This window comes from Natrix helvetica, assembly GCF_964273705.1.
Source record: "Natrix helvetica genome assembly, chromosome: 1".
In the NCBI taxonomy this organism is placed as follows: Eukaryota; Metazoa; Chordata; class Lepidosauria; order Squamata; family Natricidae; genus Natrix; species Natrix helvetica.
The window spans coordinates 105,299,962-105,326,507 of record NC_138548.1 but is presented as its reverse complement, the minus strand read 5'-3'; the positions used below and the strand labels follow the sequence as shown (position 1 = coordinate 105,326,507).

Sequence of the window (26,546 nt, the reverse complement as noted above, 5' to 3'; positions counted from 1 at the left end):
GAATACTATTTCATTTTTCCGGTGGAATAATTTTAAAAAGCTCTAATTAAATTAAAGACTTCAAGTATTTTTAGTCTGAGGCGTTTATTTTAATAATTAAATAAAGAAGTATTACTCTAATGCACTTTAGTTGCTGGAAACATGCTGACCAATCATGCTGACCACTACAATAAAATATAGGCCTTATTCAGGAGAAGAATTCCAAATGAAAACAGTTTACTTGGCTAAGAAGTAAAGTCTGTCAGCAATTATCCAATCAGTTTCCTAAAATCTGATTGTTTATAAATTCTACTAAATTTAGTTTCAAGGAGGCAATCTTCAGACAAGTGTATATTTACTTCAGGTATATTTGTTTTACTCCATCAGACACAGCCTCCTTGTGAAATAACACTACAGACTTACCCCTGGTGGTTCTTCTCCCGGAGTCACTGTCTATTTGCTGAAATCCAGGAATTGGTCTCGTTGTAAGATACCATACAGCATGAAGAACATCTGTTGCATGTATTCTATTGTGATCTAAAATAATACAGTAAACTTGCTGTTACATATGAAGACTCAATAACCCAAAGAAACACAAGACAGAGACAAAGATAGAATTCTAATTCAAGAAAAATGGCCTCACAGACGACAGCTGTATTCCCCTCTCACCTTAAACCATTTGCATGCCAGTTCTTCATCAGTTAATAGACCATGAGAATTTCAAATCCACAGCTTAATTACATGGGGATTCAATAAGATTTTTCACTAGGCTCAATGTGTCAATGAAGATTCCTTCCAGGTAGAATTGTCTGGAAGTTGAGTCATGGGAACTGGACTTCTTTTTTCTTTTAATTTTCTTGAAATGTTTTGCTGCTTATCAGTCTGAAGAAGCTACTTGGATAAGCAGAAAAACATTGCAAACCAAAAAGAAAAGAAGTCTAGTTGCCATGACTCAACTAGACTCCAGATGCTAGGCTCAATGATAATTTAATTCCTATCTCTCCTTAATATTTTTTTAGATTAGCAAAGCCTTACACCTATTTGGTTTTATCTATTTTATTATTATTATTATATAAATCTATACTTATCACATAATTAGTAAGATTAAGAAAAAAAATAAAAGAAACAGAAATATACTACTAAGTTACAATAATAGTTCCTTACAACCCTAATCCTAACCCTTACAAATATAATCTAATAAAACTCAATGGAAATCTCAGATTAATAAATTAGCCTAATTTTGTCAACTATTACTCACAGGGAATGTCTCGATAGCCATTTTCTAGTGCTTGAAAGTAGTTCATGAAATGCTGAATTGGAATTTTGAAAATTTCAAATAAACCAGTGTCTTGAAACAACGTAAATGCAACCTAAACACATAATAGACACATATGAAAACATATGAAAAACATTTCATTTTTAAAAGATTCTTCAAGAATGGATGTTGTTTTTCCTCCCCCCTGCCTTTTTCTGGCAGTCCACCTCAGTCTGAAGAATATGTAATTAGAAGGGCATAGAAATGGGGCTTAACAGAAGGTAAGAAATCACCTTAAATTATAGCATTGAAACTATTAATGGTTTTTGTCAAAATCCAATTAATATTTAATACTAATAATATAACATAAATTTGCTAACCAATCCTTGAGATTTTCTTCCTACCTGTTAAATCTGTACAAGTCATATCTATATATGTATATGCATATTTACATTCAATTTTTTTAGATATATCTCAGATGAAATATTCTTGATTAATTAACTTAATTGATTTATAAACTCGAATGATCTATAAGTGTATATATTAACTATTCTCTCTAAATACACATAAAACATATACAGCAGAAAAAGCAGAAAGATTAAAAGACCAGCTGTAAATACAGTCATTTCTACCCTATGCTAACAACAGTTTTCAACAGCTTCTTTTATCCTTAACTATTCTCACTTCCTCCCATTCACATGGAACTATTTGAAGAAAAACATGGTTCAGTCTGGAAAACAGATACGTTTGTTTGCAAATATGCTACTTATTTATATCATTGTATGTATTTATACAGAGAGAACAGCTTTCAAAATGTTCATGTGTGTACGGTTAGAAATATTCAAATAAAATAAACAGAATTTCTACAGTAGCAACAAACCTGACTAAGGATTCTTCTAGATTTATCTCCCATTTTTTGAACAAGATCAAATATTTGAAAATTCCAGCTGTTCATTTCTTCCATTAATAAATTATGGTTTTCTATTAACATCTTTTCTAAAGAATTCTCCTCAATCTGTGACAGAAAAAATAACAACAGGAAGTTGAAAGCAAACATCTTTTGTTATCATAAAATTAAGCTCTGTCAATCAGAATTCAACTAGGTACTATTATGGTTACACAAAGTAAAGGGACATTTGTATGTATTTGATTCTTAATATGAATTAAGATTATTTGACTGTTCTGATGTAATTACTGTAAATAAATATGCAGCATCTTCTGAGATATTTTAGTTCAAAAAATATGTCAAGTCTTCACAGCATTATTTTTTTAAGATTCACAATATGAGGTACTTTCTTCTCCCAATTTAAAATCAATTTGTATATAGGTGTGTATGCATGCATGTATGTACTGTAAATCTCAATCTGGTCTTTGCTGAAGCAGTTGGTACAGATATAAGTGGAGCTTTTTTGTTAACAGCACCTATAATTCAACATTTGGAATCACTAACAATCTGCAAAAAATCAACACCACCATGTACCAGGATATTGGGTTTCTTTGTGTAAAAACAAAGATGCTCAGAGAGTCAGAATGTTATTGCAGTTATAATGTGAAGCAAAATAATATGTAAGGCAAAGAAATATATGTAAATATGTTTTACTATTTTTGTATACATTTATTGCATCTTTTTTGATTCTGATATTTTAAAAACTTCAAGATCAATTCAAACAGAAACCAAATAAAATAAAATTCAGTATAAATAATGTTATAATAACAGGTAAATAGGTGAAGTATAGAAGTAGTTTTTTTACAATAAAATATTAAACATCTTATTAAAACTAGAGATCAAACTATCAAAGTAAATCTGAAATAATATACTTGCATCAAACTGAAAATTCTTAGTTTGATCCATTTGACAAGAAGGATTTTTTGTTTCTTCCAATTCACTGTGCAATTTCTCTGCAACATAGTTGGGGTCTTTTAAAACTTCGCTGTTTCCATCTTCACCTTAAACAAGTGCATATAATATTAATAATTTAATCAAGCAAATTTGTTGAAAAACATGATTTCCTAAGCTGAATCTCATTATAAAACATACTAACATTTGAAAATATTGGAAATACTGGAAATACTATAGATTGCTCTAAGATTTTTAAAACATAATATACAAATGTTTTAAATAAATACTAATATATATTTTTTAAAAATAGTATTCCAGATCAATATGCTCCTACCCTGATGATGTTTAAGAAATTACTGAAAGGTTGGCTGCTCCCCCTAACTTTGAATTCAAATAGATATTAAGACCCTCATGGGATTTTATCTGTCACTATTATTATTTTTCTGGACATGCATTGTCCTTTGTTCTTTTGTTGGTACTATGTCGGATGCTTTATACCTCTCAGATTTTATTTTATAAATATAACTAAATAATTCTTAATTTTCTAGTGTCATCTCCTACTGTGCTGGCAAGATCAACCTTTCACTACTACCGGTATGTTTTGTGGAGGGGAAGATGGGGAAAACATTTAAAATTCCCATTTTCTATACAAGTGAACTCTGCTCATGTTTTCCACTTCACAAAGTTCTGGATGGAAAACATTGTAGCTGAGATTGAAGTTCATAAAGTGGATCACCTAGAGTGTTTTTCATGAATTCATATTCTGAAAGAAATAGTTATTACTGAAACAAAGGATGTTAAATATTCACATGGACCATAATCCTACCTGATTTTTGACTTTGACATTCTGCTACAGATTCAAATAATGAGTTTGCAACAGAGTTGAATACTTGTCGTCTGCAACTTACGGAAGAGTAAAAGAAAACCAGAAATTTCATTTTCAATTTGTATTCACATTTTTCTAAATGTATTTTTCTTAAGTACTCTATCAATGAAGAGATATTAAAACTAGTAAGATGGTAAGAGTATCACTGCTGTAATTCCAATTTTGGCATCCACCAATATCTGCATTAATTGCATTCAAGAAGGGTTTCAAGGGAGCATGGAGGACCAAATATTTTTAGAGAATTTTTTCCACATATTTTCACACTGTCTCACGTTTTTAGGATACAGGAGAAAAGAGAAATATATAAAAAAAGGTAAAGGCTGATGCCAATACAAAGAATCATTAGAGAAAGCTTACTTAGGTTCAGATACAAGCAGTCAATAATTGCATAAATTGCATTAAAAAAATATTGCAACTGCATACTATAACAAACAGGTTATTATTTAATTTTAAAAAGTAATGGGGAGGGACCCTAAGATGACACCATCTATCAAATAAAGATATTATATATGCTAACTGCTTAAACAAAAATAGATCATTACCTATTACAGGTATAACATGAAGATGTTCTAAATTGTTGTTGACAATCTGAAAAATTAAATGGGCTTCCCAGAGATTTATGTACATTAATACTACGTTTAGTGAAGAAATCAGCGGTATCAGGAAATTCTGCAGGTGGTCGGTGATACCCACTGGAGAGAAATCCATTACTGGGTGAAATGCCAGGACTTAAATTCTGAGAAATTCCTAAAGGGAAGATGAAGGAGAAACCAAAGAAATAAAATGTTAGAAGAATAGCACTGGTTCAACAAATGTTCTCAGGTTGCAGGTAAAATCTGGAACTCTCTGTCTAGAAAGGTGGCTTGGAACCTCTTTGTTGGTATACTTCTACTGAGTCAAAATCTTTATTTTCAGAAAGGCATTCTCTCCATAACCTACCTAAATATTTTAAAAAATGCTAGCTACTGATTTTCAATATATTGTGATTTCTGCTTATATACTTTTCATGCAGTGAACTTTTCATTAACCAGTTTTAATTTAATTTTCCACAAGGGTATCTCAGATCTATTAACAATTATGAGTTATTTTGCAAAAAAAATGGAGTTCTACTTATACATTATTGTTAGAACTTGTTTCACATGCTAATTCATACTTGTGTTTTTATTAATACCAGCCAGCACCATACATAGGCATAAACACACGCATGCACACAATGTGAGTGAGCTGTGTATCCTACAGCACTTGTACAATTTTGAACTGTATCTGGTTACTTATATGTAATTCTTCATTTGATTATCTATGGATTCACATGCAGAGATTTCACACCTTCTCCTATAGCTTTTCAGAATGTCCCAGAGATAAAGAGAGACAGAGGGAGGAACTGGAACTATACTGAAGATTTAAAGACTGTTCAAACATTAAAAGGCTGACAAAATTTCAGCTAGCAATATTTGCAGCCTGCAAAGCTTGCTGTCAAGGACAAGCTCTGGACTGCTTTGTAAATATTTGCAAGTATAGGTAGTCCCCAACTTGCAACCAGTGAAGTTAAAACAGTACTGAAAAAAATGACTTATGACCATTTTCACACAACCTTTGCAGGATCCCCATGGTCATGTGATCAAAATTTGGGTGCTTGGCAACTGGAAGCATTTATGGCAATTGCACTGTCCTCGAGTCATGTGATCGCTATTTGTAACCTTCCCAGCCGGCTTCAAACAAGTGAAGTCATGGAGGAAGCCAGATTTGCTTAAGAACTGCACAATTGTTTGTTTGTTTGTTTTGTTTATTTGGATTTATATGCCGCCCTTCTCCAAAAGGACTCAGAGCAGCGTACAACATTAAAAAACATACATCCCAAAAGTTAAAAAAATAAATAAATCCATATCCAAAAAAACCAAACCGAATTTAAAAGACAATACATTTAAAATAAGTTAAAAATTAACAGGCCAGGCCGGCTTGCTGGAAAAGCCAACTTTTTAGGGCGCGTCGGAAGGACCGGAGGTCAGGGATTATGCGAAGCTCCGGGGGCAGCTCATTCCAGAGGGAAGGCGCTCCCACAGAGAAGGCTCTCCCCCTGGGGGTCACCAGCCAACACTGTCTGGCCGACGGCACCCTGAGGAAGCCAACTCTGTGGGATCATACTGGACGGAGGAAGGCTAGTGGTGGCAGTAGGTGGTCTCGCAGGTACCCTGGGCCTAAGCCATGGAGTGCTTTAAAGGTCATAATTAATACCTTGAATCGCACCCGGAAAACAACCGGCAACCAGTGCAGGCCGCCTAAAAGGGGTGTAACATGGGAGCACCTAGGTACCCCCATGACAGCCCACGTGGCCACATTCTGGACCAGCTGAAGCCTCCGGGTACTCTTCAAGGGCAGCCCCATGTAGAGAGCATTGCAGTAGTCCAGGCGAGAAAGGACGAGGGCATGAGTGACTGTGCACAGAGGATCCCGATCCAGGAAGTGGCGCAACTGACATACCAGGCGAACCTGGTAAAAGGCTCCCTGGTCACGGCCGCCAGGTGTTCTGCTAAACTAAGCCGCATATCCAGGAGGACTCCCAGATTGCGGGCCTTCTCTGAGGGGGCTAAAATTTCTCCCCCTATTGTCAAAGATGGAACAAGATGTACAAATCAGGATGATGGAAACCACAGCCACTCAGTCTTGGAGGGATTGAGCTTGAGCCTGTTCCTCCCCATCCAGATCCGCACAGCCTCCAGGCATTATCAACTGCAGTGATCATAAAATGAGGAATAACTCAACAATTGCCTTGCTTAGCAATGGGAATTTTGGGTTCAATTGTGGTCATAAGCCAATGACTACTTAAATATAAAAAATCTATAACAGATTTCACTTAGCAAAATTGGAATGATGTTTATTAAAGGGGGAATCTTTACTGCCACACATGTAACACCACTGTTTTGTGAACTGCATTGGTTCCCAGTGTGTTTCTGGGGGCAATTGAACTCGCTGGTTATCACCTTTAAAGCCCTTCATAGCTTGGGGATGGGTTACCTAAGGGACTATCCTATCCTAGTGATTTCTACCCCTCCAATTCAATCTAGCAGGGGGACATTCTACAAGTCCCTTCGGCCGTTTTATTTTAGCTACATACGCAATAAGCAACTCACACCCTTAACTTTGGTAGCAAACAGAATAATAAAAACATCCTTTATCATTTGCATAATATGTATTTTATTACTTGAGCAAGCAACAAAATATTTTAATTAAAATAAAATAATCTAAGCAATATATAATTTTAAGTTGCATAAATGTACTGCTTTCAAAATAAACAATGTCATTCTATGGACATCCCTATAGACAATTTACAAATAATTATTACAGTCTTACCGTCTCGTTTAGAACCTGTATTGTTTGCTGAGGTCACTGAAGGTGATCTTTGTTTCGGAATTGTCAGTAGGTTTGTGCCAACAAGAGGCCCATTTGGATAAGATCCTTGGCTAATTGAAAAACAGAAAAAGAAATCTTTTTCCTCTTGTTTTACTAAACTAAAATACAGGAAACTACATTTTAAAATTGCAATTAAACGTAAGACATCAATCAATGATTAATCAAAGGGAGGGATATTGAATAGTAAAGATAGTAAAATAAACAAATAGTAGTAAAATAGTAAAGAAGTAATAAGAACCCTAAAACAAAACATTGAATGATTCTCAGGTGCAAAAGACCAAGGTCCACATATGAAAGTTCAAATTAACTGTTTTATTGCTAAAAGGAATCATGAGCCACGGTGGCGCAGTGGTTAGAGTGCAGTACTGCAGGCTACTTCTGATCACCAGCTGCCAGCAATTTGGCAGTTCAAATCTCACCAGGCTCAAGGTTGACTCAGCCTTCCATCTTTCCAAGGTGGGTAAAATGAGGACCCAGATTGTTGGGGCAATAAACTGACTCTGTAAACTGTTTAGAGAGGGCTGTAAAGCACTATGAAGTGGTATATAGGTCTAAATGCTATTGCTATCAACTAATGGTAAGTACCTGGTTATACTGAGATAAGGGTCAATGGCAATCAAAGGGGCTTGGACTTAGTTTGTGGCTACATAAAGGATTCTAGGCTGACCCCTCTTTTTACTCCTCCCCCTGGCACTACCAGTCCTTCTCTTATAATGACATCATGCTGCCTAACAAATAAACTAAATTCTGATTATGGGAGAGTTTAAATTAGTTGATGCCTCACTTTCACTGCTCCTACACAGTATTTTGCTATAATTTGGGCTTTGCAGTCTAAAAAAAGCAAGTGTATTTTGCTATAATTTGGGCTATTGAGGCTTTGCAGTCTAAAAAAAGCAAAGTGCATACAGAAATGAATATAAATTGTTCTTCCATGATAATGATGATGCAAGAGTAAGCTTTGTTTGCATATGTCCCCACAAATGTAAAATAAGACATTGTTTCAATATGCCCGGTTTTTCATGGGCACATACGTTTCCAATAAGGGTTTCAAAATATCCTCTCTCCCATTATAGTGCAAAAGGAAAAATATTATACTTAACCCAGAAAAAAAGTGTTCCTTAATTTGGGAAAGGTAAATATGGACAGATAATTGGCTCCTTCCCAAAAATCTGTTGTCACCCAGGTGCTACTTCCTTGTACTACCTGATACTTCCAATTGGAACTTAATATCACTCAATTCTCTGCAGACGTGTATGCTTGGCAAGATTATATTCTAAGATTCACATGAAATTTGCTGATAACCTACAAGTCCTAAACTTTTGCTCTATGACATTGTTTCAGCTTTCAAAAGTAGAGTAGAGCAAGGAGGGGAAACATCCCAAGGGGATGACTAAGGTGTGGAATTTGATTGGGTTTTATGGATTTTATTGTTTGGGGTTTTACTGTTATTGTTATTGTGAGCCACCAGAGAATCATTTTAAAGTGGGGGTTCAGGGTATGAACTGCATTTTTGGCTAAGGCATATAAATCTTAGAAATTTAAAGTAAAGTTTAAAAAGCATTCTTCCCAATATAAAGTTTTTTAAAATAGTTGAAACAAAGTTTTAAGTTGGAATAAACTTAGGGCAATCAGTGTGTGTGTGTGTGAGTGTGTGTCCCCGTCCCCTATAAAATTTATTCAGATTTCATCCAAACCTGGAGTTTATTACCAAGATGCTTTGAACATAATTTTCTTATAACATTTAGTAGACTTATAGGTCTATAATTAGGTAGGCCTTCAATATTATTTTTGGGGACTTATGGCTACCTCCATTCTACTTCTTAGGAATCTTTTCTGTTTGATCAATAAATATAAACAGAGATATCAACAAGGAGGGCTATCAGTTACAATTCGCTTTAATTTATTTCAGGTAAGGAAAGTTCATTATTCCGCATCTTACTAGTCTTAACTGATTCTAGTTAGACTTTCTGCTAAGTAATTGGAGTCAGCTATCCAGAGTGCTGAAGTCATGATAAACATTTCTACAATTTAGTCAGTACTCTTAACCTAAAGGTCACTTTCTCTTGAAGAAGGATCAAATTGGCCAGATTCATCCAGATACTAACATTAAAATTGTAAGTACAAAGTATGACCATTATAACCCATACTAGGATTTAAACTACACCAATTAATATAAATTGATTTTTTTTCTTTGCCATATTGTTTGATATATTTTTCAGTATAACTTTATTTGGGACCTATTTAGAGGTATGTACAAATTACTCTTACAAAATAGGGCAGGAGGATTTACTAATCCACCCTTGGGTCTCTCACCTCACTGGGACAAACTGAATGAATATAAAACCTACTTTAGTCTAATTCAGTTGTAACTCATTTGTAGTATAATACAAAAACGTCACATTTTGAAAAATATTTTAAAAAGAAATAGTCTTTTCATTTTGGCTACCATTCCAAAATATTCCACGATAAGACGGTGCAGGTGTGGTATTTTGAGGATAGTTATTTTTCCTGGTTATTACTGCCACTTCATGCAAGTCATCAGAACAACACAGCAGTATAATCATTATTATAAGTGTACCTTATTCATAAAGTTCTCTATGCACTGATACATAATTATATACTAACAGATATAGTAAAGGTTAAACACACAGAAATGCAGCTAAGTGCTATAAAATATGGCATAGAAACATAATATATTTTGGAAACATAATAAAAAGAATTGTACTGTATCAGACCACAGGCCTAATTACTCCAGCAATCTCTTGCGAGAAGCCCAAGCATAGGACATCGGTACAAGAGAATATACTTTTCATGCTCCCTAGCAACTATGTGCTATTATCAATTAATAAAAGGTAACCACAAGCTGAAGACACAGGCACTGTTGAGGGAATTTAAAAGCAGGGATGCACTTGGTCATGCCCTTTCAGTCTGTGATACTTTTTTAAATATTGCAATGCCTTGTCTGCAAAGCGAACATACAATTTACAATGCACAGCATAATTTAAAAAAAAATCATCTCAAATATTTGCATATAATCCTTGTTTAGTGACCTCAGTCAGGACCAGTAACTTGTCAAAGTGAAAGCAAAGTGAAACCATAACTATGCTTATGATCTTATTTCAGCTTTCCTTTGCTTTACTGACCTGCAAAGATTGTAAATGCGAGGATTAGCTGTAAAGTTTCTTTCCCATCACTGTCATAACTACAAACAGCAGCTAAACAAGACAGTCACGAAATGAGGACAATCTGTATAGCACTTTTCTTAATTCTAAGTTCATTGCTCAGGAGGAAAGAAAACCACTTATTTTCCTCGTGTAAATGTGCCCGCCAGGTTATCGAGCATTTCACCAGCCCCGGGCCCAGGGAAGGGGCGGTGGGGTAGCAGTGATTATTCGGGAGGACTTAGAGCCGAGGGAGTCTACTGCGCCACAGACGTCCGGATGTGAATCCCTTGTTGTGAAATGGGGCCCTGGGAGACAGTTGGGCCTGCTGATAGTATACCTGGCTCCTCGCTATACATCAGCGGCCCTGCCCGAACTCCTCGAGCTGGTCGCATCGGTGGCGGTTGAGACCCCCAAACTTTTAGTGATGGGGGACTTTAACCTGCCATCGGTGGGAGGAGCATCTGAGGGGGTTCGGCAGTTCATGGCCTCCATGACAGCCATGGACCTGACTCAATTGATTCAGGGCCCTACACACGAGGGAGGTCACACCTTGGACCTTGTTTTTGTCTCTGGCCAGTGGCTGAATGATCTGGGAGGAGGAGACTTAACCATCACTCCGCTGTCATGGTCAGACCACTCACTCCTCCGACTTGACTTCCCTGGAGCTACCCCCCACTGCGGGGAGGCGGAACCGGAAAATACTAGATGGTTCCGCCCCAGGCGCCTGATGGAACCAGATAGGTTCCAGATGGAGCTTGGGCCACCTCCTGTAGCCCTGACCCGCCCTCGGGTAGAGGACCTGGTGGTCGCGTGGAACAACGCGACTACCGGGGCCTTGAACCGGGTGGCGCCTTTGTGGCCTCTCCGGCGGCAACGATCCACCCTGGCCCCTTGGTTCACCGAGGAGCTAAGGGTGATGAAGCACCGCAAGAGATGCCTAGAGAGTCGTTGGAGATCCTCCCGTTCCGAATTTGACCGAACACAGGTACGAGCCCATTTAAGGACGTACCTTGTGGCATTGAGAGCGGCCAAACGTCAATATTGTGCCGCTCTCATTGCATCCGCGGAAAACCGCCCTGCCGCCCTGTTTCGGGTGTCCCGCTCCCTTCTGTTTCAGAGGCCGCGGGAGGCCCCTTTACAGGGTAGGGCAGGGGAATTTGGGAAATACCTGCAGGATAAAATCGCTCAAATCCGGAAGGATTGGGTCCCTTTCAGTGGCCCAGTGGAGACGTCCGTGGCGAGTCTTGAGAAACCAACCTGGGAAGAGTTTGATTTGGTTGCCATCGAGGATTTGGACAGAGTGCGTGGACGACTGCGACCTACCACATGTTTGCTGGACCCGTGTCCCTCCTGGCTTGTACTGGCATCCTGGGAAGTTACACGCGACTGGCTCCAGGGCCTAGTGAACGCTTCGCTGGGCGAGGGGTCTCTTCCAGCCGCCTTGAAAGAGGCGGTGGTGAGACCCTTGCTCAAGAAGCCTTCCCTGGACCCTATGGAGCTGGCCAATTATCGTCCTGTCTCCAACCTTCCCTTTTTGGCGAAGGTTGTAGAGAGTGTGGTGGCTTATCAGTTTCCACGACATCTGGAGGAAAATGATTATCTAGACCCGCGCCAGTCCGGCTTTCGCCCCGGACACAGCACGGAGACGGCCTTGGTCGCATTGGTGGATGATCTCTGGAGGGCCAGAGATAGGGGTTGTTCCTCTATCCTGGTCCTATTAGATCTCTCGGCGGCTTTTGATACCATCGACCATGGTATCCTGTTGCACCGACTGGAGGGGTTGGGGGTCGGGGGCACCGTTCTACGGTGGTTCGGCTCCTACCTTTCCGGCCGGACGCAACGTGTGTTGACAGGGGAGCAGAGGTCGACTCTAAGCCCCCTTATTTGTGGGGTGCCGCAGGGGTCGGTCCTCTCGCCGCTCCTGTTCAACACATATATGAAGCCGCTGGGTGAGATCATCCGTGGTTTTGGGGTGGGATATCATCTGTACGCTGATGACACTCAGCTGTACATTTCCACCCCGAACCACCCCAACGAAGCCGTCGAAGTGATGTCCCGGTGTGTGGAAGCCGTACGGGTCTGGATGGATGACAACCGACTCAGGCTCAACCCTTCCAAGACAGAGTGGCTGTGGCTTCCGGCCCCCCGGTTCAACCAGTTAATTCCATCTCTGGCCATCGGGGGCGTACAACTTGCCCCGGTGGAGCGGGCGCGCAATTTGGGCGTCCTCCTGGATGCCCGGCTGTCCATGGATGACCATGTGACGGCCGTGGCAAGGGGGGCATTCCACCAGGTTCGCCTGGTGCGCCAATTGCGCCCCCTATTGGACCGGGATGCCTTGCGCACAGTCACTCATGCGCTGGTGACGTCTCGCCTGGACTACTGCAACATGGGGCTTCCCTTGAAATGCACTCGGAGACTACAGTTGGTCCAGAACGCGGCCGCGCGGGTAATTATGGGGAGTACAAAGTACTCCCATGTGACACCTTTCCTGCGCGAGCTGCACTGGCTCCCTGTGGTCTACCGGGTGCGTTTCAAGGTCTTGATAATGATCTTTAAAGCGCTCCATGGCTCAGGACCTAGTTACCTGCGGGATCGTATTCTGCCCCATACATCCCTACGACCCATCCGCTCGCACAGAGAGGGACTCCTCCAGGTGCCGTCCGCCAGACAATGTCGGGGGGCGGTGTCTAGGAGCAGAGCCTTCTCTGTAGCGGGCCCAGCCCTGTGGAATGACCTTCCCCCGGATATTAGGACTACCTCTGACCTCCGCGCCTTTCGGATAAAGCTCAAGACCCACCTATTCCAAATAGCTGACCTGGCTCAACCATAGTTCGTTCATTCTGCTCCTGACGGGTTTTTTAATTTTAATTCTGGGGTTTTTAGATTTTACTGTGTTTTAATTGTCTCTATCCATCTGCCTCCCTTCTCCATGTCCATGTACATGTATTTGTTTATTGTGTGTGTGCTGTCTATTTTATATTTTACGTGTTTTCTTGTACGCCGCCCCGAGTCCTTCGGGAGAGGGTGCGGCTAAGAAATAAATTTTTATTATTATTATTATTATTATTATTATTATTATTATTATTATTATTATTTTGTTTGTATTTTCTCAGCTGCCCAGCTCCCTCAAAGAGAGTTTCTGAGCGATGAAAGAGGCTCTGGGCAATGATTATATATTGATTATTTAAGAAATGTATAATATAATTTTAAATGAGAAACATACGTGAAGAGTTTAGAAATCCTTAACTACTAATACATATTTCATTAATATATTTAAACAGATTGTTTCCTATTAAAAAGAATAGTCCAAATTACAAATGCTCTCCAGACAATACTTTTAACTAGGAGATGGAATGTAGGGTAACATATTTCTGGAGAGTTTTATCATTACATTCTTTTATTTATTAACTAGTCCGCTGTGCAACTCTGTGCCCATTAATGAATGCATTCTACTACTTATAACATTAATGTGTAACCCTACAAGTGCCAATTTAGTCCCAATGCACACTGAGCATGTATTTTTATCAAATCTATCTTGGGGTTGCTATTCAAAAAGAATACTTAAGAGTTAAGGAAAAGTTTATGTTATACAATTTTCACTTTAAAAATGAATAGAAAAATAGCCACTATGTTATAAAACTATGCCATCTGCTGTTTAAAATGTTTAAAGTACACATGGAGCATTTAGGTATGTGGTCAGAACTCACAAGATTTTTGAAGTGAAGTCTGGTGTTTCATTGTCTAGATAGGGGGAACTTGTATTTTATATACATTTTAGATCATACATAAAATTGCATAATTTAAGCTGCATATCTCTATTAATCCTTTGTCTGTTTGGAAAGAAGTTTTATCATATATATAATTAGGTTAAATATAATACAAATTAAATTAATAATTTAACTTATACTTATTGAAATTTTGGTGACGAATGAAATCTGAAACTTGTTTATTTGAACCAATCAATAATATGATTCAGTAACTATTCTTGCACCGATTATTATATCTATTTAATATATTTGTGGAAAATTTGTTAATAAACTTTCTCCTGCCTATGTATTTTGGCTTCCATTATCCTCCAGCTTTTTCATGACTGAAAAATTAGTTAGACTCTTACAGCTTCTATATTGGTCATTCTGTATTACTTATGTCAGGAGTGTCAAACTCACATCGTCACAGAGGCATCACATGACATAATGGGACTTTTCCCCCTTCACTAAACCGGGTGTGGGTCTGGCTAGCACGTGATGCAGCTGGCCTGCAGACCAAGAGTTTGACAGCCCTGGCTTATGTGTATGTTCTCGCTGTTTTCTTTCTTTTTAAACATTTGCTTAAATGTTTCTTACCTTGCCCAGTAGAAGGCCTTTCCATCACAATTTCCTGACCTCTGTACTAGAAGCTGCATTTCTAAAACTCACTTTCTCTGACTTTTATCAGTTAAGTTTAATTTTTCAGTTTGCACAAAGGAACTATTAGCATGCAGATTGGAGATTTAAATATATGAGTAGATATTTTTTTTTAAATCAACATGATTCTCAATAATGTCATTTTTAGGCTTTCAGATATAGGCAGCAAAAATCTAGATTATTATTGACTGGTATTTAATTATTTGCTGTCATCTAGTGGTCATCTGGATTTCTGCAGTTCTGTTCTGAAAATTCTTGTGTTCTAGTAACTGCTTGGTAGCTCTTATGCATTAGCTTCAACTTTCTAACTTATAGAAAAAAAAATTAAAAACCTAAGAATTCATTTAATAAAAGTAATTCACCTCTGGCATTTAAATTTTACAGGTTCTTCTTACAAGAGCAAAACAGACTGTAGGCAAGCTGATGGCATTCATCCCTTTTATATTATTTCTGAAAATTATCCACCTAAACTAGAATGATAGAAACTGACTAAATGCTTCCAAGTGGTGCTAGATTCCTGCTTTTTATTTCACTATCCAATAAACATTATACAGAAATGACTTATCATTCGTTACAATTTCGTTTCTTAACTCTTGATGTTCAGAATTAGTGTTTGCTATTAATTACTGCCTAAAACACCATACATTAAACACCTTAGAAGAATGAAATAATGAATGTAATTACATATATTTTACACTATTTATATTGTTCAATATTGATTTAATTCAATACATATGTCTGAATATTTTTTACTGTAGGTAAAAAAATACTATGAAATCTACATTGGTAATATGCTAACCTTGAAAGATTATATTCATGGTGCGACCTTTTACCATTATTACGTTCCCATCTAGAAGTTGGATCAACAGGCAACAAGCTTCCTAAATTTCGTCTTAACTGTGCTGTTGGTAAACTATTTCGGCTGCTCAGTACCTAGTTAAAGAACAAGTTAAGAAAAATTATACTTTATTCCCACAAAAAAAAATCCATTTAAATCATGCTTTGTTATTCTCAGCAGTACACAGATATTAGCATCATTGAATTTAAATCATTTAATTTAAATCAGCTAGGTATATAATAACTAAAGTAATTAAATTGTAAACCACTTTATCTTTAAAAAGTTTGACTACCCCATTATCAGTTCTCTTTATCCATTTATTTTTCTGCCATAAGCACCGTAGAGGATTGCATTTATACAAATATATTAATATTGGACTTGAGACAACACTGTCTACAACATTGATTGAAAGGCCTGCTATAGTAACAGAACGTTCATTTCTTAGGCAGTTAAACTTTAAAGTAAGTCTTTAGTATGAGTGGAAAGTTATCAGTTTCACTGCAAATAACAGGAGTTCAGCAATTCTAACAAAGAATATTTGTAGCTCAGGGTTGACTTGAGGGTTCCTTGGTGCTCTGTGAGTTTGCTTGCTTTCTTAAAGATGTTTCATTACCCAAACTAGGTAACATCATCAGTGCTCTAGGTAGAATTAAGCAATTCTGCTTTTCATTACTTATCAGCATTTTGTTATTTTCATTAAGCAATAGGTTTATTTTATCTTCTGTTTATTTAAAATACATTTTCTCCTTATTATTGATTAAATTCTAATAAAATAATGTGAAAATTAAGGGAGGAGTAGAAGAGAAATTCAGGAACACTTTAAGCACAAAGTACTTTATTACATTGGAAGGTATTTAAATATGTTATGTACATGCTATGTATTGATTACAATGGTAATATTTTAACCTTGTGCAGCTTACAGTCTCCTCTTTCAGGTGAGTCTTCCATTTCTGGACAGGAATAAAACCCCGGAAAGGGAGTAAACAGGTTACTCTTTGGCCTGCATGAACCTGAGAAAGCACTTAGTGAGTTATTGATGCTTTGAAGAGAAGAAATCACATGTGGAGGAAGGACTGGATCAGACAGAAGTTCAGACACTATACTGCGAGTCTGATTTAGTACAGAAAGATCAACTTCTGTTCCACTGCATGCATTCTATAATAGAGAAAAATAATATTGGCTATTAATAACAGGAGCTTTTACCTTGTGCATTTTTTAATAGAAATAGGAAATACATCTCAGATATTCTGTAAAGGTACATTCAACAATGGGATGCACAATATATTTTAACAAGTAAATATTGTGGAAATATACTGTAATATTAAGATAGTACAAAAATATTTTAAGTTTTGCTCCTTATGTACAATTTTGGGGAAAATATTTGCAGATCTGCATAAATAAAACGGTCTCATTTCTAGGCTTTTTAAACCAAAGTGAGAATAGTGTACATTTTGGCACAATATTGCCAAATGTATTTAAATCTTTATTTTCAATTGTACAGGTAAGCCTTGAGTTATGAATGTAATGGAGCCTGCCAATTACGTTCGCAACCTGAGGATATGTTGGAGTGAGTCACGTAAAACAAATATGATCACTCCCTGCTTTCACCCAGGCATTCACTAATCTCGCATGAGATCACGGCCCACAGAAGCTTCCAGTCTCAGCGGGAAAAGCATTTGCAAGCCAATGGGAGGCTTGAAGCAATGTAATTTCTCTGCCCCAAAGTTTCATTGACTTGCAAATGCTCTTGGGCTGGATGTGATGCAGTCCTTGGTTCACTGAGAACAGAGGCCTAAAGTACTGTAGTGCAAGATTATGTGAGATCACTATCACAACATCTCACACTACTGATATTGCACAACTTTAGGCTCTGTTCTCCGCGAATGCACCAAAACAGGCAAAGGAACTAACAGCTTACTAGATCATCACAAGGTAAGTGAGTCTCCACACACACCCAATGCCTGTGGAGGCCCGGTGGGAGGGGGAAATAGGCAGGGCGAATGTTGCAGGGTCTCTGTGGTCGTCCGTGTGAATTACTGCCATGGGGCTGCAACATTTGTAACTTTGGAACGATATTGTAAGTATTTGGGTGGGTTACGTCATAACTTCAAATGGCTGCTAAGCGAACTGTCGTAACTGGAAGATTACCATATTTAACTGGAAGGATATGGCATTCTCAGTGACATGATTTTTAAAAAAACATTAAAAAATGAAACAGTTTACAAGATACAGAAGCAAGCATTTTTTTGCTACATAATATGAACATTATACAAGTAACACTGAAGTGTATCAGTTATTCGGCATTACATTTTCTGAGGCACAAATCCATTTTTTCAGAGTTATTCTGAAATTATTCTTAATTACAAAAAATCAACAAATCTGATTCTTGCTTCATTTTGCCCATATATAATGCTACTTCATTGGATTCTAATGTCTGTTTTCCCTTTAGATATTATAGGAAATATTGATCTTCCAGACACGGTCCTAGAAAGCTCATAGAGAGTACCAAATGAGATTAGTTACTTACGGTAAACAATATACAAATGAAATTCCACAATTGAAAGCAATCAAAACTAGGGTGGTGATAGTGGTGGTGAGTTGTATTTATTCACGCTGCAAACTTTTAACCCTAAGCTTTTTCCTCTCAACTTTCTCAGTCACTGGATGTTTTGTCACTTTCTTCAAGACAAGAAGAGGCAGTTGTGTTGACTTCTCTCAAGAGAACTACTGCTACTTGCCAACTTCATTATCTCATTCTCCTTTTCTTCTTCTCCTTCTCTTTGAGAAGGTTTCATATCCTTTTCACCCTTGTTCTCTATGGCCTTGTATCCAACTTTTCATAATTCTTATCCCCTTTCTCAACACCAGGCAAAGTAAAAGCACCTAACATGGCTGGCCTTCCTGATAAGGATGCTTAAGAGTGTACTCATACGCAATTCACTTGATCCACAAGAGGATGCTGAAAGGCTTCAAATTTCTGGGACAAAATAGGAGGAATATAAAAGAGCCAGATATATGTCCAGCAATAAGTAAGAGTGCTTGTGATATATCTGGCCCAAAATGGAGATATCTCAGTGGAAACATCAACTTCACAATTATACAGACAATACAATACAATAGCAGAGTTGGAAGGGACCTTGGAGGACTTCTAATCCAACCCCCTGCCTAGGCAGGAAACCCTATACCATTTCAGACAAATGGCTATGCAACATCTTCTTAAAGACTTCCGGAGGCAAGCTGTTCCACTGGCTAAATTAATTTAGGCTAATTATATTAACACTGGCGTAATTAATTTAGCCAGTTCTAAGAAGGTTGCAGTTCTAAGGGACTCATGTGAATGAGTGTCAGAGTATTGGGGAAGGGGAAATTTCCCATGTCCAACCAGACGTAGGAGAAGAGTCATGGAGGAAGAAATATCCTGGCTTCTGGAAAAACAATGGGGAGGGACCATTCATTTCTCAAGAACAGGTTATTCCATAGGGCTGTTCCATATTTTTCAGGTCAAGTAGAAGGATGATGTTTTGAGGGTTGTAAATCTTGTACCCTGGGGAATCAAAGGTGATTATCTTAGGCCCAATGAATATGTCAATTGTGAGTGTGTAGCAAGTCAGTGCCCAAGTCTATCGAAAAATATAATGGAGAAGCTAAATAAAGCTGTAACAATTCCTAATGATTGCTGAGTTCTAGAGGTTTGGTGCAGAGATGGGTTGCTGCCAGTTTGGCCCAGTTGGCCGAACTGGTAGTAGCAGTGGCGAGAGGCTCCGCCCCCCCACCCGGACGCTTCTGTGCATGTGCAGAAGTGTCGTACCGATCACACGGGGGAGTGCGCCCAAAGTGGTAGTAAAGAAATTGGCAACCCACCTCTGGTTTGGTGGTCTCTCTAATGGGCCCTAGGTATGAAGTGCGACATCAATTTCAATTTTAAGAGGAGGCCGGATGAATATATTATGAATATATATAGGTAGAATATGTGTTATGGAAGTTTTGGTGAAGTTGCCTGTGCTTTAAACTATTCATGACAAAAGAGAATGACTGACTGCCTATATAAAATTTCCCTAGATTTCCTGAGAAAGAATCTACTTTGTTTGATGCAAATTTTTATTTACAAGGCAAATATCAATTTGGTATTTTTTCCTGCTAGAGTTCTTTTTATATTTTACATGTACTGACCTGATGATGAGGTTTATACCATTGCTTTAAGTCCCAGTCCCAAAGAATCATCTGTAAAACCAAAAAAACAGGAAGTTGTAAGCAAATTGTCCATATTTGGCAACATTTAAGTCTTCAAATCATGAATTACAAATAAAAAATACTTCTACAAATTATCTGTATTTGCTGCATTTAGCTGCTGCACTTCACTTCAATAAATAAAAAGTGAATATAAGGAGGTTCCTGGAAATAGTTAATTGGTTTAGAAAGTAATTTAAACAATTTTGTATTTCACAAATTTCTTTCCCTATACATACTTTTTCAATATATTCATTAAAATTATTTATTTGTTCAATATATATAGGTGCTCATATGTGACTAGGCAGGTCAAAAAGGGAAAATATTAAAAAAAAAACCAAACTAACACATATTAAATAACAACAATCAAAATAATTCAAAATTAAAACCTTAAAAACCATTAAAAATACAATCTACAAGACTAACACATTTAAAATGAAAACTGTAAAAAACCATCTATGAGCATTTAAACCAAGCTTTTAACAGTGTAGAAATTTAGCAGGATCCACATCACCAAACGTTTTCCATTTCAGATTTAGAGACAATGGGATAGGCAGAAGAACTTTATTTGCATGGAGATAGTTGTCATTTTATCATTCATTCACATGTTCTCATTTTTCAAATTTCAGTAGAAGTTTATGTATTTTAGCAATCACATATTCATCATTTATACATCATTTAATTTCAAATTTGGTCTTGCAATATTCACAACCACAAACTCTTTTGTCTACTTTAAGTCTTTCTAACAGCTGTAAATAAGAAAACATTAGAAACTATATTCCTCTGCCATCAGTTCTCTTGATTTTATCCCATACCCTGTGTTTGAACACATTTGTCCCTTGCGGACCCCCAATAACGCTCTAGATGTCTCTTCTCATGCATCATCTTCCTCAGCACTAACTATGGATAGTGATGGGATCGTATTCTGCCCCATACACCCCTGCGACCAATCCGCTCGCACAGAGAGGGTCTCCTCCAGGTGCCGTCCACCAGGCAGTGCCGGGGGGCGGCGCCTAGGAGTAGAGCCTTCTCTGTGGCGGGCCCAGCCCTGTGGAATGACCTCCCCCCGGATATTAGGAATACCTCTGACCTCCGCTCCTTTCGTGTAAAGCTCAAGACCCACCTATTCCAAGTAGCTGGCCTGGCTCAACTCTGATCCAATTATATCGCTCCTGACGGGTTTTTTATCTGGGATATTTTAATTGCATCCAATTTACTTAGGGGTTTTTAAACATTGTGTTTTTACTTGTTTTTATCTACCAGTTCGCCTCCTCCTAGTGTATGTTTTGTATATGTCTTGGTATATGTTTTTGGTATATGTATGTTTGTCTATATATTTATTTCCTATGTTTTGTTGTACGCCGCCCCGAGTCCTTCGGGAGAGGGTGCGGCTAAGAAATAAATATTTATTATTATTATTATTATTATTATTATTATTATTATTATTATTATTATTATTATTATTATTATTATTAGGGAGAGGTCACATGGATGCAATCCATTCCAATGCCCACAGTTGCCCTCTCATTGGTGGCAAGTAAGGCTTCAGTCAGATTGTGCAAGCAGACCATCAGATACAACTATCAGGTAAAAGAAATAACAGTCCTGCTTTAGTTAATAGCACCTGGAATATTAGTTGCTTATATTCTGGACACTGCAGTTTAAAAAACATGCTGAGAAATTAGAATGTATGCAGAGAAGGGAGACTAAATTGGTAAGGGGCCTAGAGATCAATCAAATAACGAAAAGCTGAAAATAGATAACCCTTTCCTCTCCAGGCAAAAGTTAAGTGATTTGATAACCATCTTCCCACTAAATCTGCACAGGTGGACATGTTCCAGGTCCTCTCAGTGAAAGAATGTTATCTACTGTGGTGTCTCCCATAGCACCCACCTTAAGAAGAAGCCTCCCTCCAGAGATACAGTTAGCCCCGAGTCTGACCCTGTTGGCCTTTAGGAAAGCAGAAAGCTTTTTCTGAAGCACTGGGGAAAGAATATTGAGGGACCTGGCTTAGGATGAATGCAATTGTATTGATTTGGATTTGGAGTTATTGGATTTATATGCCGCCCTTCTCCCAAAGGACTCAGGGTGGCGTACAACATTAAAAAACACACATCACAAAAGTTAAAAGGAAATTAGATAAGTATCCAAAAAAACAAACCCAACTAATATAACAATAACATTTTAAAAATTAGATAAAATTAACAGGCCAGGCCGGCTTGCTGGAAAAGCCAACTTTTTAGGGCGCGTCAGAAGGACCGGAGATTGGGGATTATGTGAAGCTCCAGGGGCAGCTCATTCCAGAGGGAAGGCGCTCCCACAGAGAAGGCTCTCCCCCTGGGGGTCGCCAGCCAACACTGTCTGGCCGACGGCACCCTGAGGAGGCCAACTGTGGGATCGTACTGGACGGTGGGAGGCTACTGGTGGCAGTAGGTGGTCTCGCAGGTACCCTGGGCCTAAGCCATGGAGCGCTTTAAAGGTCATAATTAGTCCCTTGAATCACACCCAGAAAACAACTGGCAACCAGTGCAGGCCGCCTAAAAGGGGTGTAACATGGGAGCACCTAGGTGCCCCCATAATAACCCGCGCTGCCACATTCTGGACCAGTTGAAGCCTCTGGGTGCTCTTCAAGGGTGGCCCCATGTAGAGAGTGTTGCAGTAGTCCAGACGAGAAAGGACGAGGGCATGAGTGACTGTGCATAGAGCATCCCGATCCAGGAAGGTGACGTACCAGGTGAACCTGGTAAAAGGCCCCCCTGGTCACGGCTGTCAGGTGTTCTTCTAAACTAAGCCACGTGTCCAGGAGGACTCCCAGATTGTGGGCCCTCTCTGAGGGGGCTAAAATTTCTCCCCTTGTCATCAAAGATGGAACAAGATGTGCAAATTGGGATGACGGAAACCACAGCCACTCAGTCTTGGAGGGATTGAGCCTGAGCCTGTTCCTCCCCATCCAGATCCGCAGAGCCTCCAGGCATCAGGACATCACGTCGAGGGCATTGTTTGGGTGGTTTGGGGTAGAGATGAAAAGTTGGGTATCATCAGCATATTGATGATACCGTACCCCAAAACCACAGATGATCTCACCCAGCGGTTTCATATATATGTTGAACAGGAGGGGTGAGAGAACTGACCCCTGGGGCACCCCACGAGTGACGTGCCTCAGGGTCGATCCCTGCCCTCCAGTCAATATGAACTGCGACCGATCCGACAGGTAGGAGGAGAACCACCGTAAAACGGTGCCCCCCACTCCCAACCCCCCGAGTCGTCGCAGTAGGAACCATGGTTGATGGTATCGAAAGCTGCCAAGAGGTCTAATAGGACCAGGACAGAGGAGCAGCCCCTGTCCCGGGCCTGCCAGAGATCATCGACCAACGCCGTCTCTGTGCTGTACCCGGGCCTGAAACCCGACTGAAACGGATCCAGGTAGACAGCTTCATCCAGGTACTGGAGAAGCTGACATGCTACCAAACTCTCAACAATCTTTGCTACAAAGCGAAGGTTGCAGAACGGATGATAGTTGGCTAAAGAAGCTGGCTCCAGGGAAGGCTTCTTAAGGAGGGGCCTCACCAACACCTCCTTCAAGGTGGTGGGAAAGAACCCCTCTCTCAATGAAGCATTGGTAATCGCCTGGAGTCACCTCCCGTGAAGCCGAAACTAACCAAGAGGGACATGGGTCCAGCACACAAGTAGCAGCACTGAGTCTCCCCATAATCCTGTCCATGCCCTTGGGGGTCACAGGGTCAAACTCATCCTAGATTATCTCCACAAGATTCATCCCTGTCGACTCGCCTGAATCTACCCAGTCAGAGTCCTAGCTTGTCCTGATCTGAGCGATTTTAGCCTGCAGACACTCAACAAATTTTTCAGCCCTACCCTGCAAGGGGTCTTTCCCAGTTCCTTGGTTAAGTAAGGAGCGGGTCACCCTAAACAGGTGGCTGGGAAGTTATCTGTGGATGCGATAATAGTGGAAAAATGTTGCCGTTTTGCCACTTTTATTGCCACTAAGTAGGATTTAATATGAATTCTTACTAGTGTTCAAGTATTGAGGCCTCAACCTTGTTTAATTTTTTAAAGGTCCTTTTAGTGCATTGTGTTTTTATTTTGTTTGCTGCCTGTGTTGGATGGATCACTGTATAAGTTTCTTTAATAAATCTACCGTGAAGGGTTTTGTTTTCTTTTTGTTTAGAACTGTAGGTCTTAAACCACATTAAAACAACTACAAAAGATCTAACTTACATTTTAGGAGACAAAATATCAAAGAATGGAACATGACGTGGGGCTAATGAAAAGCTGGATTGATGTTTTTTAGAATTGATGTTACAATTCTGAATTTCCTGCAACAGTTAGAAACTGAACTAGTGAATCTTTGAGCTTCATTCTGTGATGTTGGATGTAGACAAAGATATTTTTTTTTCAAATGTTAGAAGCTTCCACAAGGTGGTGCTCAAAACATAATTCTCGGAGAAATTATTATTTAATTTAGGTTCCTGACTCTTTATTCAGTGAAAAATGAGAATACTAAAGATGTTACTTAAATAAATCTAACTTTAAGACTTACTGATCAGGTTGAAGCCTTCCTTTATTATTTTTCAGTGAAAAATGAGACTACTACAGATATTGCTTGAATAAATCTAGCTTTAAGACTTGCTTATAAGATTGACACCTTCCTTCATCATTTTTATTATTAGGTTTTTATGTATTCTTTATTACTTTATGAGTGACACAAGGCAGTGAAACATACCTAATACTCCTTCCTTTTCCTATTGTCCCCACAACAACAATCCTGTGAGGTAGGTTGAGCTGACAGAGAGTGAATGGCCCGAAGTTACCCTGCTAGCTTTCATGCCAAAGGTGGGATTACAACTCACAGTCCCCTATCTCATGAAAAGATTGTTGATTTTATATGTCTAAATAGTACAGTAAAGAGTCAATATGGATTAGGTAATGGACTAAAACTGGAGACCCAAGTTCAAATCTACCGCTAGCCATGGAAATTGGATGATCTTATAGGGTTGTTCTGATAAAGAACAATAAAATAAAGGCAGATTCCTAGGTAAGCCTCCATGAATTCCTGAAGAAACAGCTATAAATCAAATCAATAAATATCAAAGAGTACTAGTGATTATGATGTGATTGTATTTTGCAATAATAAGAGATGGGTCTCATTTGAATGTGAAGCAGGGGTGGGTTCCCGCCAGTTCTAACCTCTTCTATAGAAGAGGTTCCACAAATCTACAGTGCCGTTTAGAACCAGTTCCAGCTCCCTCCCACCGCCCGTCCGCCCATCATCAAGATGAAGAGCGAGAGGAGGAATTCTGGGAGTTGAAGTCCACAAGTCTTAAAGTTGTCAAGTTTGAACACCCCTGGGGTTTTTTTTCTAAAGGGTTAGGGGTGCAAGGGTCTTGTAACTTGACAGCTTTAAGACTTGCGTGCTTCAAATGCCAGCGTTTCAGAGCCAACATTTTGGTTGCTAAGCAAGAGCGTTAAGTGAGTTTCACCACATTTTACAAGTTGGCCACACCCACCCAGTCACATGGCCAGCAAGCCACTCCCACAAAGCAGGCCACACCTACAGAAGAGGTTCTAAAAATTTTTTTAAAAAAATTGAAACCCACCACTGATGTGAGGGTACCAAATTGCTAGGCCTTTAAATAAAGAAAAGGGTGCAGCAATTTTAAATTATTTCCACACTGAAAGTTGGTGGGAAGTTAAGAACATCTGATTTGAAAAGTATCAACTTTAAGGGATGTTGGAGATCTTTTTGTCTTTCTGAAAGTTAAGAAAATGAGAATAATTTCAAAATACACGATTATCCTGCCTAGAGGACCCATGATAGAGTTAACAAAGTGCTATCTATCCTTCATGATAGAAGATAAATGACTAAAATATATTCCAAATAATAGAAGTTTTATAGATGTAAAGAATAGGTTTAGGAGGTGATGAAAATGTTAATAGGTAAGAAATACCAAAAACAAAACAAAATATGCTACTGCAACAGAACTACAATCCTGGCCATTTCAGAATTGGTCATGCTGCTTTCATTTCATAAGACCTTGAGTGAAACTTTGTTCATAAATCCACCTGGTCTTTCTGCCTGCAACAAGAACTTCAAGTGCCTGCAAAATGATCATCTCAGCCGCTCTGTAACATTTCTGAAGTAGAAAGATCACAAGAGCTTTACTTATTGATTCTCTGGATAAGGCACCTGTAAGCCCAACAATATTATGGAAGGAGTGATGTCAAGCACTTTTATTGCTTGAAGTGGTTCTCTCAAGAGCTGTAGATCTCTTGAACGGATGTGACTGAGTTCTAGCACCAAAGATTATGTGATTATGATTTCATCTAGCCCACATAGGGCATATTAGAGGAAGATTCAGCCCATGGATCAAATCTTACAGTATTTTTCAGAGTATAAGATGCACCTTTTTCCCTCAAAAAAGAGGGTGAAAATCTGGGTGCATCTTATACACTGAATACAGCATTTTTGGCCTCCCCAAACCCCACCACTTTTGCAAAAATGGATGTGCATAGCATTTAGAAAGC

The 26,546-nt window shown here is 38.8% G+C and overlaps 1 protein-coding gene across 3 annotated transcripts in view; it reads right to left on the bottom strand.

Annotated features, from left to right (window-relative positions):
- The window catches only part of PDE3B (phosphodiesterase 3B), a 55,894-nt gene that overhangs the window by 11,408 nt on the left and 17,940 nt on the right, over positions 1-26,546 (bottom strand). For 2 of the 3 annotated variants that reach the window (XM_081938315.1, XM_081938316.1), the window contains exons 2-11: positions 19,947-19,997; positions 16,683-16,931; positions 15,738-15,871; positions 7,309-7,418; positions 4,503-4,707; positions 3,901-3,977; positions 3,057-3,181; positions 2,115-2,249; positions 1,238-1,349; positions 403-516 (exon numbers count right to left, since the gene is read on the bottom strand). In XM_081938315.1, coding sequence (XP_081794441.1) covers positions 403-516; positions 1,238-1,349; positions 2,115-2,249; positions 3,057-3,181; positions 3,901-3,977; positions 4,503-4,707; positions 7,309-7,418; positions 15,738-15,871; positions 16,683-16,931; positions 19,947-19,997 — 1,312 coding nt within the window. The remainder of the gene's footprint in view (positions 1-402; positions 517-1,237; positions 1,350-2,114; positions 2,250-3,056; positions 3,182-3,900; positions 3,978-4,502; positions 4,708-7,308; positions 7,419-15,737; positions 15,872-16,682; positions 16,932-19,946; positions 19,998-26,546) is intronic. The other variant, XM_081938317.1, reaches the window with a different exon arrangement.